The sequence below is a fragment of the Typha latifolia genome, chromosome 4 (assembly GCF_019914945.1).
Source record: "Typha latifolia isolate L0001 chromosome 4, TyphaL0001v2, whole genome shotgun sequence".
Lineage (NCBI taxonomy): Eukaryota > Viridiplantae > Streptophyta > Magnoliopsida > Poales > Typhaceae > Typha > Typha latifolia.
Window position 1 is genome coordinate 3,785,625 of NC_133089.1, and position 17,522 is coordinate 3,803,146.

Here is a 17,522-nt window from a genome sequence, read left to right on the forward strand (position 1 = left end):
AACTGCCTATAGTTGTAAGGTTGAGAATTTCATGGAGGTAATTAACAAGGATAGTGGCTAGCTGTATGCTATGTAAGGTAAGCTTCTATATACTCTCATCAATCATCTGATATGCTGTGAAAAACATTGAACATAATAATTTTCTTAAATCTGTTATTTTGGAAAAGGTGCAGTTCTCTCTTCTTGGTCAATACACTTTTTATCTGTTCTTTTGAGCCTCTTCTGTCCCATAGCAATATACTTTTCTATGTGAGATTAGATCTGCCTATTGGAGATGGAAATGTTTTTTTTCTATTTTTGTCACAGGTTGGAAATGAATTTTATTTTTTTTGTGGGGAAGGATGTGGGTTGTATATAGTCATGTTTATTGATGAATTGAGTTGATTCAGGTAGAGAGGGAACCTGTTGTTTTTCCTCTTGCCATGCTTTGGAGATGACCATAGCAGGTCAAGGATGGCATGATTTCCTCTATGGTGGTTCTGGAGATCTCACTGGAACAAATCCTGGAGGACAACCTCCTTAGGAGCAAGCTCTCACAGAAAAACTACTTGCAAAGCCGCTCCTCCAGATCTGCTCTCATCTTATATATATATATATATATATATATATATATATATGAACATGTTAACACACGGCAAGTCTCACCACTTCCTCCCTTGCTCTTTTCTTGGTTCTTTTATTGGCATGGCACATTCCTAATCCAGTCTTGATCTCATTGTCATGACTTGCTATGTGACTATGTCAAGCTTACTGGATATGTGCACTGCAGAATTTGTAAAGCGACATTGAAAGGCCCGTCTGACCTCTTAGATTGTTTGAGCCTGATTAAGGGCAAGAGCGATTCAGTGGATCACAAGAGTCTTTGAAAACATATCCCATTCTGAGCCAAAAACTTGCTTATCAAAATCAAGCACAGTCCTTAGAAGCTGCTCTGTCTTATGCTTGCTAACTACTTCAGGCCTTTAGAAAACAAGTGGACACATGAAATTCTGCTGCTATGCTGGAGATCAGCTACATGTTATTAGAATTCAATCCCTATGTACTCTTCCAAGACCATATGATGCTTTTTCATCCCTCAAGTTTGCTGTAGCTGCCTCTTTATGTCGGTTGGAGAGTGAACGGTGACCGTCAAATTACCAGGACCGTAGCTTCTGCTGTTGTTTGATGCCTTCAGAAATATGAGATCAATTATTTTGCACTACAAATCTCACAATATTCGTAATTGCAACAGCATAAGGCTGCTCTCAAAGAAAGATGCTCGTCCAAGGGTTTATAGTACTTTCAAATGATAATTTCTAACTGCGCAGTTCTCTTTTTTTTTCTGGGTTATGATTACAGATGTGCCTTCATAGCCCTCGAATTAGCTCCACTGAAGAAAAAGCTTCACTTCCAGTCTGCAAATCACCTGCCGTCGATCTCGAAAGATAGTTTTAAGAAGAAATCAGTGACGAAATTTCCAGTCAATTTTATGGAACTAGATTTTTCGAAAAAGCTTTATCATGGGACTTCGATTTGTACATCATTTTGCTTGTTAGTTTACTTCATGAATATAGTGCAGTTCATCTAGAAAAGCTGTCATATTTCATATTTGTGCTCAGGTCTTGTCATTAGTCTGCCGCTTTTAGGACAAGAGAAACTATTAGTAAGTTTCACTTAATTCTGTAGAGATTTGTAGGTGAATTCCATGGAATTTTTGACCAAACTAATACTCGTCTTATCTTAATATACCAAACTAGACTCTAGAAACGCTGACAAGTTCATCCTCCCTACCTTTCACTAATAGAATAGGGATAGCCTTCTTTAAGAATAAGTCTTATTATTTTGGCGTCGTAACTAAATAATAACTTAGTTCTTTTTATATACTAATTTATTATTTTTAAAATTTTATTTTCATACAATTTTTAAAAATAATGTAATAATAATATAAAATTATTACTAATAATAATATAAAATTATTACTTTGCCCCTCGAGAAGACAATACTTGATAACTTTTCACTCATTTGATTTTCTCTCTCTCTCTCTAGGTAGCTATGAGCATGACCCTCACTCCTTCAGTGTGTCCATCAACGAGCATCATCACTTCACTCATAGGAAGACCTTTGCAAGAGCACAGCTCCCCCACCTTTCTAACCTCCTGTTTATTTATTTGTGGAATAAGAATAAATTTATTCTAAGATAAAAACTCCTTATTCTAGTATATTAATTCACCATTCTTTTTCATCTTATTCAATACAACTTTTATAAAATAATTTAATAATAATCTATAATTACTATTTTGCTTCTAGATTAGATAACATTTAATTACATATCACATCACCTAGAGATTCTCTCTCTCCACTGTCTTTTTTATTAAATATTGGTCATCTTAGCTACAATTTAGGTTTTCTCTCTCATCTCTCTTCTTTTAAATATTAGTTATATCACCTACTGTTGAGATTTTATTTTTTTCAAACTAGTAAACTCTCCAAGAATAAAAAAAAAAAAATATTAAGCCTGCATTACGCTGTAGTTAGGCTTATAATCTCGCATTACATCGTAGTATGGGTTTATAACCATGTATTACACCAGTTAGGCTTATAACCATGTATTAACCCACAGTGCTTATTTATTTCTTCTAGTGTATGATTATTTTACATTGAATGCAGGTTTATAACCTCGTATTACATCATAGTGCAGATTTCTAATTTCGCATTACATTGCACAGTGGGCTTATAATATTATATTAACTTGTAGTGCTTATTTATTTCTTTTAATGTATTGTTATTTTACATTGAGTGCGGGCTTATAATCTCATATTACACCGTAGTGCAGACTTATAACCATGTATTACACCGCAGTACAAGATTATAATATTATATTAACCTACAGTGCATTTATTTTTTCTAGTGTATGATTATTTTACATTGAGTGCGAGTTTATAACCTCGCATTACACTATAGTGTAGACTTATGACCTCATATTACATTGCAATACGAGCTTATAACCCTGTATTAATCGTAGTGCATATTTATTTATTCTAATGTATAGTTATTTTACATAGAGTGTGATTTATAACCTCGCATCATAATTTTGTGAGCTATTAATATGTCAAAAGCTATTGGTAGCTCCATTGAATTTCAATTTTAAATTTTTTCTGCAGATTTTTTGCTAAATAATTCTATATTTTCTCGAAAATCGAACTCTTCTTATATTGAATTTAAGGTATAGTAAATTTCGATAAATAAAGTTGGGGAGAGGCTCATTTGATTAAAAACTCAATTTTCTTCTATAAATAAAGTTGGGGAGAGGCTGCTGATGTTTGCCGCGCTCTTTGTAATGGTGGTGGTCAATTAATAAAAATTTTCCCTTTCTTTCTTTGAAAAAAGACATTGCTCCTAATAGTGGAAGATGGAATATTTGGGCATCTGCTGTACAGTCTACACTTTTATTCAAGTGGAGTTTTTATATTTTTATTTTGATATACTATAATAAATTAGTTTTTAATTACATAGTAGATTCAAGCTACTTACTAATATAAGGGCGTAAAGATACTATTATTTAGTAATTATGATTAAAATAATAAATAAATAAAATATAAACTCCTCACGAGTGAGAGTGAGAGTGAGAGTGAGAGTGCGAGGTTTGTGTCGGACGGTCTCACCGTCTCAGGGTCCGTCGCTGGGTACCGTGCGAAGATTCGCTGCTCTTTATAAATAATTTAATCATTTCCAATCGCCGCTAAATCTTATGTGCTATTTTTCGGATTTCTTTTCGTTCTCTGATCTATCTTAACGACAGTATAGGGTGGGGGTTGGTGACTCTTCCCACCCACCTCGCGATCTCTGCTCCTCTCTTTCTCCTATCGACACGAGAGAAGAAGGCAGCGAGCGAGATGGCCATGGCGAAGGCTCTCAGGAGGTTCTCATCCTCCGCTCTCTCGCGGAGCTCCCTCCGTTACATGGTTTGCATCAATCTCCCTCCCTTTTCTTTTTCGTAGTTATGACCGGGGCTGATCCGTTTTACGTGTTTTTCTTGTGGCAATTAATGCACCAGTCTTCTATTCCCAGTGCCACGGTACGATCGGAGGACCTTAGTTTTTGTTTAATCATTTTGTTGGGTTTCAAATGGTATTCATTCCTTTTCGATCTGTTCTTGGATCTGCAGTGGACGAAGCAGCTGAATGCTCCGTTGGAGGTTGTGGATCCGGAGATCGCCGACATCATTGAGCTCGAGAAAGCCCGGCAATGGAAGGTACTTTTCCTTCTTCCTTTTGTCTTCGCTTCTAATAATATACTTGCTACTTTGCACGAGCAGCCGTCACAAAATATAGAAAAGAGTTGCAAAAGGTTACCTCGCGATATGCAATTGCTAGGACCAATTGCCACTTATAAACATACGTTAATTGTTTTAATTTCTACTTGAAAGAGAAGAAGGGAAGAGATGGGGAAATTTGTGCAATGATGATTAGTTAAGAGTTGCTTCTTGGAAATTTAATAGGGACTCGAGCTCATACCTTCGGAGAATTTTACATCACTCTCCGTGATGCAAGCGGTGGGATCTGTCATGACTAACAAGTACAGTGAAGGATATCCTGGTGCGAGATACTATGGTGGAAACGAGTAAGATTTTGGTTTTCTTTTGGTCCTTTTTCACTATGTATAAATCATTGAGCAACTTTTCTAGATTTAGAATTCTTTTATCAAAAGATGGAGAGAAAAAGTGAACTTCTCTTTAATGTTTTGTCTTCCTAAAGTAAGTATACAATCTCCGCTGCACCTCAGCTGATAGTCCTTCTGTTTTTCCTGATTGTAGGTACATTGACATGGCAGAATCCCTGTGTCAAAAGCGTGCACTGGAAGCTTTTGGCTTAGACCCGGCAAAATGGGGAGGTAAACTTCAAATTCTTGCCATCTTATTTCGCTGGTTCTAATCTTGCTTTTCTTTCCTAGCATGGATTAACATTCAATGTGTTTATTGGGACTAAGCACCCACCCTCTTTATTTTATAAAATCTCTGCATAGTTCTAATATCATTATGTGATCAACAAATGCTCAATGTAGCATTATAATGCAAAAAGCTCCTATATAGTAAACCTATTACAGCTTGATCATCCCACTTTGTATCCTATTATACTGTTGTGATCTAAATATTTTTCGATGTGCTACTTTATATTTTTATACTATAGCACCAAGTTTTTGCTTTTGTTAGTTCTGTTCCTATATCGCATTACTGTTGCTGATTGTTAGATTATCAACGATAAGAAAAAATATTGTTAGCTAATAGTTTAAGTTTTTGGAGTAGTTAGTGAATTAATATGGTATCAGAAAAATGAGATATTGAGTTTGAATCCTGCCAGATCTATCTTGTTAGTTAAATAGAAAAAAACATGTAAGTTAAGTCATTTTATTAGGCTCGTCAAAATGTCTCAAGCTCGTAAGTAAGAGAGAACGTTGGAATATCAAAGATTAAAAAAAAACCATTCTACTCTAAGCTTTTGGAATAGTTGGAAGTCGTGTGGTGCAATCCATTCATCTTCCATTCAATGTTCAAAGAGATGTCTGAAATATTTGCTCAAGATCATGTATGATGCATATATGATTGGCGTATATGTGTTTTCATATGAGTTCAATGTTTAATAATAATTTATTAATAAATCTAGGAAATGTAAATAGAAAGAGCGAAAGGACTAAAATTTTGAAGAGAAATACAATATAGACAATTATCCCCCTTGAAGATTTGTTGTGTATGTCTCACAGTAGTTGTAGTGGAAAAGTAGTATAATAAGGCTCTAAAAATGATATGCGGGTCCTATGAGATTTCCGTGGGTAGGATGGTATATGGATGCAAACACATATGTGGGCATATGGACCACCTTTTACGACAGTGCTTCATTCAATTTATACACAACCTTATCATGCTCGTGAAATAACGACCTTATCATGCTTGTGAAATTTACATACTAGAGAGAGGTTAATAAATTTTTGTGAGTTTTACTTGGATCTACTCTGCTCTTCTTTTAAAGTGAATGTGCAGTCGCTCTCTGGTTCCCCTGCCAACTTTCAAGTATATACGGCATTATTGAAGCCACATGAGAGGATTATGGCGCTTGATCTTCCTCATGGTGGACATCTTTCTCATGGTTACCAGGTTCAGCTTAAGTCCTTTAGTTACCTCTTTCAGCTAAAATTAATGTCATTCGGAGACATGTGTTTAATGTTTAGTAGCTATGACATTTTCTACAGATCAACCTCTTATACTACACTGTTTGAATTTCGAATTAAGTCCTATTGTTCTGATTCGTACAACAATGGCAATAGGACTATCCTCATGCTTCTGTCTTTAGTTTCAGTTCTATGGTCTTGGACTACCCTCACGCTTCTGTTGTGTATGGATTTTGCAGACTGATACCAAGAAGATATCTGCTGTTTCTATATTCTTTGAAACAATGCCATATAGGTTAAATGAGAGTACCGGCTACATTGACTATGACCAGGTGGCTGCTCTGCTTTATTTCTCTTACTCGACTCATTTTTCTATGCTGAAAATTTGACTCTTCATTACCTTTTTATCTGTAAATGACTTTTGTCCTGTCATAGTCTACATGGAAAGAACAAATGGTTTCAGAAGCACATCTTCTTCTTTTTTGTATTTATTGCAACTCCAGTACAGTGACTTTTATCATGATAATCTCAAATGATAAAAATAAAATCTTCTTCGCACAATTACTTTCTGCAAGCTATGTAGTTCCCAGCTGATTTCTCAGTGTCATGCCTCTCAATATGAAATTTAACTAAGAGACCCGTAGTTTATGGCTTTGTGCAATATTTTTATCTTTGTATTTAAAATATTCTTCTGAATACAGTTGGAGAAAAGTGCTACTCTCTTCAGACCCAAATTAATAGTTGCTGGAGCTAGTGCATATGCCCGCCTCTATGATTATTCACGCATTCGAAAGGCAAGCTTTCATAAAATCCTTCTCATCTATAAGAAATTATTTTCTCATATTACGTATTTCTTGTGCTGATTAGTAGTCATGTAGCTTTACCTAAGTCTGGAATTGGCAGGTATGTGACAAGCAGAAAGCGATACTTCTAGCAGATATGGCACATATCAGTGGACTAGTTGCAGCTGGTGTCATTCCATCTCCTTTCGAGTATGCAGATGTAGTGACAACAACAACTCACAAGTCACTTCGTGGGCCACGTGGAGCCATGATCTTTTTCAGGAAGGGAGTAAAAGAAATAAACAAACAAGGGCAAGAGGTCAGTTATCAGTTCATGGTATCTTGCGGCTGTATAATCTTCTCTTTCCAACTTACATGATCTAGCAAATAATGAAAATAAATGTTATTTTTTTCTGAAGGTTATGTATGACCTGGAAGATAAGATCAATGCTGCTGTCTTCCCTGGTCTTCAAGGGGGTCCTCACAATCACACAATTGCTGGCTTAGCTGTTGCACTGAAACAGGTTTTCATCAGTTGTTCTTCAATTTTGAAGTCTTGTGCAAATAAATATAATCTCTGAGACAGGGCAAATGAAACAAGTAGTAATTATTCATGTGAACATATTTGCAAGTAATTGCTACATTTCTTATGTGCTGATCCATGATACGCTATCCTTTGTTAATTTGTTAGAACCCTATGATTTCCAAACATCTATTCTACATACTGAGACATACTGGCAAGTGGAGTAATTTCAACTTTTAGTTCTTTGCCGCTTTTTAACCAGATAAAAAACATCCTGACATAAAATATGTTCAGTTTCAAAATCAACAACTTTAATAATAACATTCTTCTAGAGTTCATCTTCATTGTTGCTTGACAAAATCTCATGGCTTGTGTCAAGAATCTGGAATGTCCTCTTGAGATCTCTAAGAGATGAGAAGACATAGATCGTTGTTCACCTGAAATTTTCCTTATCTCTTCAAAAGAAACGGCTAAACACACGCATATTGCATCCATTTAGTACTAGGAAGACTGAAGATCCTTGTCAGGAACATCTTCAACAAGTTAGTTTCTCATTTCTTAAGAACAAGGTTGTCAAATTGCCTAGGTGGACCTGGCACTAACTTTCAAATGGCCTAAATAATTGACATACATCAGTAGGCCCTCAAATAGGTGTGCCATTAGTGCTGCAGTAGCCTTGAGGAATACTTCATATAACATAACCCTCCTTTTTCATCATAATTAAGTTTGCAAGTTTTTTATTTTCTTTGTTTTGCAATTGCAGGCAACAACTCCAGAGTATAAATCCTATCAGGAGCAAGTCCTTAGTAACTGTGCAAAATTTGCTCAGGTAAAATGTCTGATTTGTGCTTCTCTCACCTTTGCTATACTTGATTGTCATTTCATAATTAAATGTTCTACTCATACTTCATGTGTGAACCTTATAATGTACAAGATTTAGTTCATGGCTTCATGCCACAACGTGTCAGTGTATGCACACATTTGCATATAAAATAGCATGCCCAAGGTTAACTGTACATGATCTGTGAGACGTTGCTAGTATTTGCCGCTTGCATTTTGCATATCCTTGTGGCATGCTTCAAGAGATCTTGCTAATGTTAAAAATTGAAAAAAAATTTCCTTCCATTATGATCCTAAGCAAATTATTTCATATAAACCTAATCCAGTTAGCGTTATATGATCTTCAATGTTATTCTAAAGAATTTCATATTTGCTATGCCACTGGAGTTGTATTACTATGTTATTAACTAGTGCATTGAAATCACATGCAGTGCTTAATTGAGAAAGGCTATGATCTTGTCTCTGGTGGAACGGAAAATCATTTAGTCTTGGTGAATTTGAAGAACAAGGTAACATAAAATATACCTAATTTTTCCTAATGCAAATTTACGTGTACTTCTGCATGTTATGATTATATCAGTAGGTAGAATTTATTTATTCTTTTGTGCTAGTAACTTTTCTCATACCTGTTCATTCTATCAGCAGGTAGACATTCATGTATTTACTTGCTGGAATCATTAACCATTCCCATCCTCATGCCCTTGTCCGCAGTTGATTTATGTTATATCTCGTGTGGAGGGTTTTTGGCCTTTTTTTTTGGGGGTGGGGGTGGGGGGTAGTAGTTGATGCATATGCAGTTCTCAGTAGCTGTTTGGTGTCTTTCATGTAGTTGTTGGTTTGCTCTACTTATAACATGCCAAACTTCTCCAAATTCTTCTTCAGGGGATTGATGGATCTAGAGTTGAAAAGGTGTTGGAATTAGTTCATATTGCAGCTAACAAGAACACAGTACCTGGTGACATATCAGCCATGGTACCTGGAGGCATTAGGATGGGTATAACCATTTCCTGTCCCGATATGTGCACATATAATAAGTACATCGAAATTTACTGTCTCCTATCTGCTAATTCAGGAACCCCTGCTCTTACATCTAGAGGATTTGATCAGGAGGACTTTGCAAAAGTTGCTGACTTTTTCGATACTGCAGTTAAATTAGCATTGAAGATTAAGGCTGGAACCAAAGGTTCTACAGATTTCTACTGTTATTGAAATTACTGCTATTAATTCATGCTTTTAGATGTCTACATTCGTTTGGTTAATAATCTTAATCTTACTAGATTGGTTTATCTTGTCATGCTAGGAGGGCAAAAACTGAAGGACTTTCTAGCCACCATTGCAACAGATGCCGGCTTCCAATCTGAGATTGCAAAACTACGTCATGAGGTGGAGGAATTTGCAAAGCAGTTTCCAACAATTGGATTTGAGAAAGAAAGTATGAAGTACAATAACTGATGAAGAGGGATTACAATAAGCAAGGTATAATTATCAGGAAAATACATAAACTAATGAAACTTAACTTTTTTTTTTCTTTAGTAGCTTATTTATTTGATACCAAGATTTGGATGTAGTTGTGCGACTTCTAGTTCAGAATAGGTGAGCCCTGGGAGATTTTGCTAGCTAACTTTTGTGCCTGTTCATTTGACTGATTGCCCTAGAATTTGAACCATTCTATATTTTTAAGCGCCGAGTAGATGATGTGGCGTACATTCAGGATTTGAACATCGAATTAGCAAATTTTCTAGTTCTTCATGGAGCATGATAGGTTCTTCCACTTTTCATGTTTTTCTTTTCTTTTTTTCCTTAGTGGAAGATTTGGTATGGCTATATGATGAGAAGGCAAACATATACCCTAGAAAACTGTCGTTAAGGCAGAAACTGATTATGCTATTTTTGCAGCAAGAAGAAGCTAATATTCAGAGGGCCTATGTGATTTGAGATTCTAAACTGCGACTTTATCTAAACATGAATGCAGAATGGAGTGATTCTACTGGAGCAAATACATATAAAAGTACGTGAAACTTTGTGAATTGATTTTCTTTCCCAGATATGTACTAATTTGTCAGCATTGCTGTGCTTTCTGGCAGCATACATAAACATGCAAGCTCAATCTGGTTTTTTGTGGTGAATAAATACATATGCCTTGGTTCGGGCTAATTTTTCCTGGCAAAGCCTTATACTGGTGTAACTTTATAATCCACAAAAGAGGATTCAGCCTACGTGGAATATTTACAGGACACTCGTGCCATTATCTGTAACTTTATCGAGTCACAGATTCGGTATGTTGCATTATTTTCTGGGAATTGGAACTTAAATAAGCCAACGTGGATGCATCTCTCATAAAAGAAGCAATTTTTTAAATGATAACAGCTATTTACAGAGATATAGCTTATTGTAAGAATTAAGGACAAGAAAACTGATTTGCTTCTTTAATGAATCTTGTTGTCTCCCAATCCTTTATACCAGCTACTCCAAAATTGAATCAATAGTTATGCGTGTCATCCTACTCATGTCTCAATGTCGTGGCTGCACATCATGACAGAGCTTCTGAGAAAGTAGAAGGTTGTTATCCTAAACACCATATCTAAGTGTAGTGTAATTTGACTTCCTGTAAAATTAAATCAATTACTCATGGAATCAATAAACAGCATGGCCAATGGAGTAATACTTAAATAGTTAAAATAGACTCATTATCATATGAGTGTATTTGAGTTCAGAAGTACCGATTTAACTAGGACACAATTTAAATTTTCACTTCTCCATCCCAAAGAAAATCAAAATTCTGGCTAGCATTTCCTAGAAACAAAGCTCAAATGAGCTTATCATTTGTCCCATGGGAATTAAACCTATAGTAATGCCATTGATAAAGAGGGATTGGTGGCACTCCGAGTACAGTATTTGGCAAGCACGTTGCGTAGAATATTCATCGGCCTCCCTTACAATGTTGTGATTCACTTTATACGCTAAAATTAGGACGCCCACGGCTCACCGTTATCAACGGTTTAACGACCATTTCCCACCAGCGGACGTACGCATTCACCGGCCTCCTCCCTTCCTCTTTGGCCTCTCATGCATGCTCTCCTCTCCTATCTATATACACTTACCCCCCCTCCCCTTCTCCAACATTTAGTTCTATCCACTCTTCCTTCCTCCTCTACCTACCTTCCTTTTTCTCTTCCATTATTATTGATCAAGAGTACGTCAAAGCTTTAGATTTGTGGTGATTGTGTTTTGCGCTACAATGAGAGAGAGTGGCGGGAGCGCCGCCATGTTGGCGGAGCCCAGCAAGTACCCGGGCGACCATCCCCTGCCGCACTCCGACCCAATGTTCAAATACTCTGCGGTGACCGACGACGACTTCTCCAACCGGCATAGCAGCTCGTCGGCGGCGGCGGCCAGCAGCACCGGGTACAGCTCCGACTACCCGAGCTGTGCGAGCGGCGAGTGCACCCCCTACGCCATGTCCCCTTGGAACCAGACCGTCTCCCCCTACTACAGCTCCCCCTGGGCCCATCACATCATCGCCTCCGCCGGCTACGACGACCAGGACAACGACAACAACGGCGACAGCGGCGACGGCGCGTTCGCGGGGACCAGCCTGATCGGTTCGCTGGTGCGGGAGGAGGGGCACATCTACTCGCTGGCGGCGAAGGGGGACATGCTGTACACGGGGTCGGACAGCAAGAACATCCGGGTGTGGAGGAAGCAGCAGGACATGGCCGGGTTCAAGTGCAGCAGCGGCCTCGTCAAGGCCATTGTCATCGCCGGCGACCGCATCTTTACCGGGCATCAGGACGGCAAGATCCGGGTGTGGCGGGCGTCGCCCAAGAACCCCGCCACCCACAAGCGCGTCGGTAGTCTCCCCCGCCTCAAGGACTTCATTCGCAGCTCCCTTAACCCCTCAAATTACAGGTTGACGTTCGCTACCTTCTCCACAAAAAAAAAAAGGGATAGTTTTAATTTTTTTTTATTACGTTTATAAATGATAGAGAGGTGCGGCGCAACCATAGCGCTCTGTGGATCCGGCACTCCGACGCCATATCGTGCCTCAGCCCCACCGAGGACCAGGGACTGCTCTACTCCGGATCATGGGATAAGACCTTCAAAGTATGGCGCATCGCCGACTCTAAGTGCCTAGAGTCCGTCGCCGCCCATGACGACACCGTCAACTCTGTCGTCGCCGCTTTCAGTGGGCTTGTCTTCACTGGTTCAGCGGATGGCACCGTAAAGGTTGGTATTCTCTTTTATTCTCATGTATAAAAGAAAGTCCCTGTTTTGGTATTCTAGTCAACGGCTACACCAAAAAGAAAGTCTTACCCAAGATATTTTGGAAGAGTACCCTTCCTCTACACTTAAATTAGAGGTGGGCTCGAATCATTCCTTAGTTCATATAATCATATGTGATGATGGAGAATTCTTTTAGTCCATATTACAGCTGATTAATTATTTTTGAAAGTCTTATGCTTTTTGGCTATGTTAATTCGGATGAAAAGCTTACGAATTTCATGTTAATTATAAGTGAAGGTAGTTAAGTAATATAAAATGAAGTGGAAAGAAGGTAAAATGTAATTAACCATATTTTTCATTTACATCAATAGAAGCAAAACAATTACGAAACGTTTGATCTCTTTGTTTGCAGGTGTGGCGGAGGGAGCTGCAAGGGAAGAGGACGAAGCACGTGGCGGTGCAGACCCTCCTGAAGCAGGAGTGCGCCGTGACGGCGCTGGTGGTGAGCCCGACGGCGCCCATCCTCTACTGCGGTTCCTCTGACGGGATCGTCAACTTCTGGGAGGGCGAGAGGCACCTCTCCCACGGCGGCATCCTGCAGGGCCACAAGATGGCCGTGCTCTGCCTCGCCGCCGAGGGGAACCTCGTCCTCAGCGGCTCTGCCGACAAGACCATCTGCGTGTGGCGGAGGGAGGGAGGGGCCCACTCCTGCCTCTCCGTCCTCTCCGGCCACACCGGGCCCATCAAGTGCCTCGCCATCGTCGACGACCAACTCGAAGACCGCCACCACCACCCAGGCGCCGCCTCCGCCTCCGCCAGCTGGATCGTCTACAGCGGGAGCCTCGACAAGTCGGTGAAGGTGTGGCGGGTGTCGGAGGAGGCGCCGCAGGCGCTGCTGCGGGGCCCGCAGCACGTGCCGGTGGCTTGATGATCAATTATAACAACATCATGATTATACTTGGGAGATGATGATGATGATAATATATATGGGCTTCATGGTGAAATAACAAACCGTGTCTGGGTGCTCTACTACTCTTCAATTACTGAGCTGCGATCTGAGTGATTTTTTGTTTTTTTTATTTATTTATTGAGATTTCTGATAGTATCCTTGAAAAGAATTTGTAATAGCATTTAAATTCTTTAATTGTGTCCTTGATTACGGAATAATAGTCTTATCATTAATGTCACAAATTAACATTCTTAGTAGTGATTCGGTGTAAAGATATAAGTTGAACGAGTCATATCCAACCTTATTAAAATTGTGTAATTCACCTACTATTGATAATTTGAGTAATTGGTGGAGTTAGTCATGGTCATGGAGGCTTTGCCGGATTGGTTGGATAATTTGTTCGGATGTCCAACTAATGCGATATTTTAACAGACTCCATTATGCAACTCCGCGGAACGGGTGCGGGGAGTCCTAACGTGTGAGAATTGCTACCAAACTTCCTTGCTCATGATTGATTATTTTACTTAATATGCAGCAGTTCGATTCTTTGAATCGTTTAAAAGGCGTAACCGCGTTTTGACAAATTGGCATCCACATCACATGCGTGATGCTCTTCCAATTTCCACTAGCCAGGCCAAGGCCAGACCTTGGATTTCTTCTCTCCAAGAAGCCAATCTCCCCATCGCCGTAGCCCGTAGCCCGTAGCCCATACGGAGATTAAGGTTAAGCTTCCTATTTATTTTCTTTCTTTCTTTTCTTCCACACGGATTCCTTTGGATTTTGTGGCGAAGTCTGGCATTGAAAAGTAAACGACAAATTAATATTAATCCATAGCCTGGTGGTTCTTTTAAAACCTTCCAATTCCGATGTGTCTCTGTGGATAGTGGCAATCATATATAGTACTTGTAAGTGTGGAATTCCGATGTGTCTCTGTGGATAGTGGCAATCATATATAGTACTTGTAAGTGTGGAATTGCATAGTACTAACTAGTTCTCTTCGTAATGGATGAAGTGCTTCGTTTCTAACCAAATCATCGCAACCATGGAGATCCTTCTCCTCCTCCTCCTCCTCCTTTCCCTTCTTTCTTCTCACTTCGCCATCTCCTCCCCCACCTCCAATTGCAACCGTACCTGCGGCCCAACCACCGTCCCCTACCCCTTCGGTTTCTCCCCTTCCTGCCCCATCCCCCTCAATTGCTCCAAATCCGCAGATACCCTCGTCGGGGGATTCTCGATCCGCAACATCACCTCCGACGCCCTCCTGATCCATCTCCCTCCTAACTGCACCCGCCCGATCCACTCCTTGAACAGCCTCTACTCCCCCAACTACGCGATGACGTGGCGCAACGGCCTCTTCCTGCGCCGCTGCCCCGGTCCCCCCTCCGACTGCGTCGTCCCCTCCGCGTTGCTCCTCTCGCCCAACTCGTCCAGTTGTGATAACATCACGTGCGTCCCCAGCCTGAACAACTCCGGCTTCTTGAAACCCGCCGAAGCTTCCGGCACCGGATGCAGCTTCCTGTACACCTCCGTCGCCTACTCTGGCGGCGGGCAGTTCCCGTCCCTGGAGCTGAGTACGGCGGAGCTCGGGTGGTGGCTCGAGGGCACGTGCCGGTGCTCCGACGATGCCAATTGCACGCGTCTGACATCGCCGGTCACCAATAAACCGGCCTTCAGGTGCTCTTGCCATGATGGGTTCCAAGGGGATGGATTCCGCAATGGAACTGGTTGCCGGAGAGGTTAGTTCAGGGTCATATCGGTCATTTGCTCTATTTTTTTAAGTGTGTTAATAAGGTCTTGAGCCGGTGTCCCAAGTAGAATAATTCGTAGTTGCCATCAGCTTACGGCGTGCCCGGCCGTGATCTATGGTGGTTCGTATTCTCTTCGGTTGACTTTGGTATTTAAGCAAACTGATACTTTGAAAAATAGTGTTAGTAATAGAATAATAACTCTTATCGCCGATGGTTTGTTAGTTTAATCGGCTACTTTGACATAGGTGCATCCGTTGAGAAATTTTGGAACATTATGATCTTTAGTGTACAACCATTGCACATGGATCTTACTATAAAGCAAATAATTATATGGGTTTATACTTTATAGTCAAACATTTAGGTTAGTTTAACAAATATGCTTTTGGAATTACTTCTGACTCTATTGCTATTACCTTTTGCATTTTGTAGCAGTGGTTGAGCGTAAATGCAATCCTTCCAAGTATTTGTCTGGAAGATGTGGCGGCATTACCAGAGTTGGAGTTCTTATTGGTGGTAAATTTTCTTTCCTACTATTAACTGAGAACATATTACTACTGTATGCTAATTGAATATGAGAGATGGAGGTAGGAGGGTTTAACAATTTAAACTGTTCATGCTTAATGCTATTGGCTCTTTAGATCACAAATTGGTATCCTTGTTTTTTCATACTTTTTATTTTCGATCACTCCATGAGAAGCAACTTCTTTGGCAGGGATTATTGCTGGAGCTGTCACAACAGCTGGTTTGGCTTTCTTTTGCTATCTCTTCCGGAAGCAATCATCTTCTTCGCGAAACCAGAGAATCACTAGACGCCTGCTTTCTCAAGCATCCTGCACAATTCCCCTCTACTCCTATAAGGACATTGAGAGAGCCACAAATGGCTTCTCGGAGACCCAATTTCTAGGCACCGGTGCTTATGGAACTGTTTATGGTGGCACACTCAGCAATGGCAAATCAGTTGCTATTAAAAAGATTAAAAAACGAGATGCTGATGCTACCGAACAAGTCATGAATGAGATCAAGCTTCTCTCCTCGGTGAGCCATCCAAACCTGGTCCGACTCTTGGGTTGCTGCATTGAGAAAGAGGAACAAATCCTAATATATGAGTTCATGCCTAATGGAACACTATCTCAGCACTTGCAGAGGGAGCGAGGTCCTTCTCTCCCTTGGACTGTCCGTCTAACAATTGCTACTGAGACTGCAAAGGCTATAGCTTACCTCCATTCTGCCATCAATCCACCGATATATCATCGTGACGTAAAATCTAGCAACATACTGTTAGATTACAAGTACAATTCAAAAGTTGCGGACTTTGGACTTTCTAGGATGGGCATGACTGAGTTATCACACATCTCAACGACACCACAGGGCACTCCTGGGTATCTTGATCCTCAATATCATCAGAATTTCCACCTGTCTGACAAAAGTGATGTCTATAGCTTCGGAGTTGTGCTCGTGGAGATTATAAGTGCACTGAAAGTAGTGGACTTCAACAGAGTGCAGAATGAGGTAAATTTGGCTGCATTGGCTATTAATAAGATAGGGAAAGGAGACATCGATGAGATCATAGACCCATATATTGAGCCTCATAGAGATGCCTGGACACTCTCCTCCATTCACAAGGTGGCAGAACTTGCATTTAGGTGCCTAGCATTCCACAGAGATATGAGACCCTCCATGACGGAAGTGGCTGATGAATTGGAACAAATCAGGCTAAGTGGGTGGGCTCCATCATTAGATGAGAACAAGTTCATGTCAGCATCATCATCGGTATCTTCAGTATCTACAAATTGCACGGATAAGTCACAAAAGGTATCAAAGAGCAGGAAGTTAGTTTTAGTCAATACTGTGTTGGAGGAAATGAAGGTGGATTCCCCTGTTTCTGTGCATGATCCATGGTTCAGTGATCAAAGCTCTCCTTCAAAGAGTAGCTTGTTGGGTAATGCAGTACTTTGATCTGAATCACTGTAGTTTGTAGTAAAATTTCCTTTTGTCCAAAATACAGTCTCTACAGAAAATTTTAGCATTGATTTGATTTGCATTTCATTGAAGTCTTACTTGTCTTTTCCTTTATACTTTTTCACCATTCTTCTGTTTATTCTGTGATTTTGAGCTTCAACCTTGAAGTATTAGCTAATATGGTAACAGATCAGTGAGTTGCCTTGGGCGTGCCTATTGATAGGTATTCTGTGCACATACCAACATATTTTCCCTATTTGGTAAGTTTAATGATGGATTTCATGTTGCTCATGTTAATATTACAGAGCATTGCCCTGTCTTGATCAAGCATGGCTTTCTATTGCCTCTTATCCTGT

The 17,522-nt window shown here is 39.9% G+C and overlaps 4 protein-coding genes across 10 annotated transcripts in view; all 4 read left to right on the forward strand.

Annotated features, from left to right (window-relative positions):
- Positions 1–617, forward strand: part of LOC140785935 (uncharacterized) — a 33,758-nt gene extending 33,141 nt beyond the window's left edge. Inside the window, exon 16 of the mRNA XM_073134049.1 lies at positions 390–617. The gene's annotated coding sequence lies outside the window, so the exon portion shown is untranslated. The remainder of the gene's footprint in view (positions 1–389) is intronic.
- Positions 618–3,591: 2,974 nt separating this feature from the next.
- LOC140786147 (serine hydroxymethyltransferase, mitochondrial-like) lies at positions 3,592–10,447 on the forward strand. Of its 4 annotated transcripts, none has more exons than XR_012108565.1 (17): positions 3,604–3,941; positions 4,034–4,054; positions 4,145–4,231; positions 4,478–4,599; positions 4,793–4,869; positions 6,003–6,127; positions 6,381–6,473; positions 6,843–6,935; positions 7,045–7,242; positions 7,343–7,447; positions 8,210–8,275; positions 8,718–8,795; positions 9,169–9,280; positions 9,359–9,469; positions 9,587–9,762; positions 10,183–10,294; positions 10,371–10,447. XR_012108565.1 is itself a non-coding variant. In XM_073134377.1 (16 exons), exons 1-15 carry the CDS (start codon positions 3,873–3,875, stop codon positions 9,736–9,738), a joined length of 1,509 nt encoding a protein of 502 aa, XP_072990478.1. In that variant the 5' UTR covers positions 3,592–3,872; the 3' UTR covers positions 9,739–9,762; positions 10,259–10,447. The 4 variants fall into 4 exon arrangements, 2 of the variants coding, with proteins under 2 accessions (XP_072990478.1, XP_072990477.1); XR_012108566.1 differs by having other exon boundaries at positions 10,259–10,294; XM_073134377.1 differs by having other exon boundaries at positions 3,592–3,941; positions 10,259–10,447.
- A 1,053-nt stretch (positions 10,448–11,500) lies between these two features.
- On the forward strand, positions 11,501–13,701 carry LOC140785629 (protein JINGUBANG-like). Of its 2 annotated transcripts, XM_073133567.1 has the most exons (3): positions 11,501–12,195; positions 12,273–12,513; positions 12,923–13,701. In XM_073133567.1, the coding sequence occupies exons 1-3, from the start codon at positions 11,525–11,527 to the stop codon at positions 13,436–13,438; spliced, it is 1,428 nt and encodes a 475-aa protein (XP_072989668.1). In that variant the 5' UTR covers positions 11,501–11,524; the 3' UTR covers positions 13,439–13,701. The 2 variants fall into 2 exon arrangements, 1 of the variants encoding a protein (XP_072989668.1); XR_012108488.1 differs by lacking the exons at positions 11,501–12,195; positions 12,273–12,513 and adding an exon at positions 12,549–12,841 and having other exon boundaries at positions 12,923–13,057.
- Positions 13,702–14,045: 344 nt separating this feature from the next.
- Positions 14,046–17,258, forward strand: LOC140786382 (wall-associated receptor kinase-like 14). 3 transcript variants are annotated; one of them, XM_073134772.1, is made up of 4 exons: positions 14,334–15,195; positions 15,637–15,720; positions 15,920–16,242; positions 16,342–17,258. In XM_073134772.1, the coding sequence occupies exons 1-4, from the start codon at positions 14,466–14,468 to the stop codon at positions 17,161–17,163; spliced, it is 1,959 nt and encodes a 652-aa protein (XP_072990873.1). In that variant the 5' UTR covers positions 14,334–14,465; the 3' UTR covers positions 17,164–17,258. The 3 variants fall into 3 exon arrangements, with proteins under 3 accessions (XP_072990872.1, XP_072990873.1, XP_072990871.1); XM_073134771.1 differs by having other exon boundaries at positions 14,046–15,195; positions 15,640–15,720; positions 15,920–17,258; XM_073134770.1 differs by having other exon boundaries at positions 14,336–15,195; positions 15,920–17,258.
- The last annotated feature ends 264 nt before the right edge of the window (positions 17,259–17,522 follow it).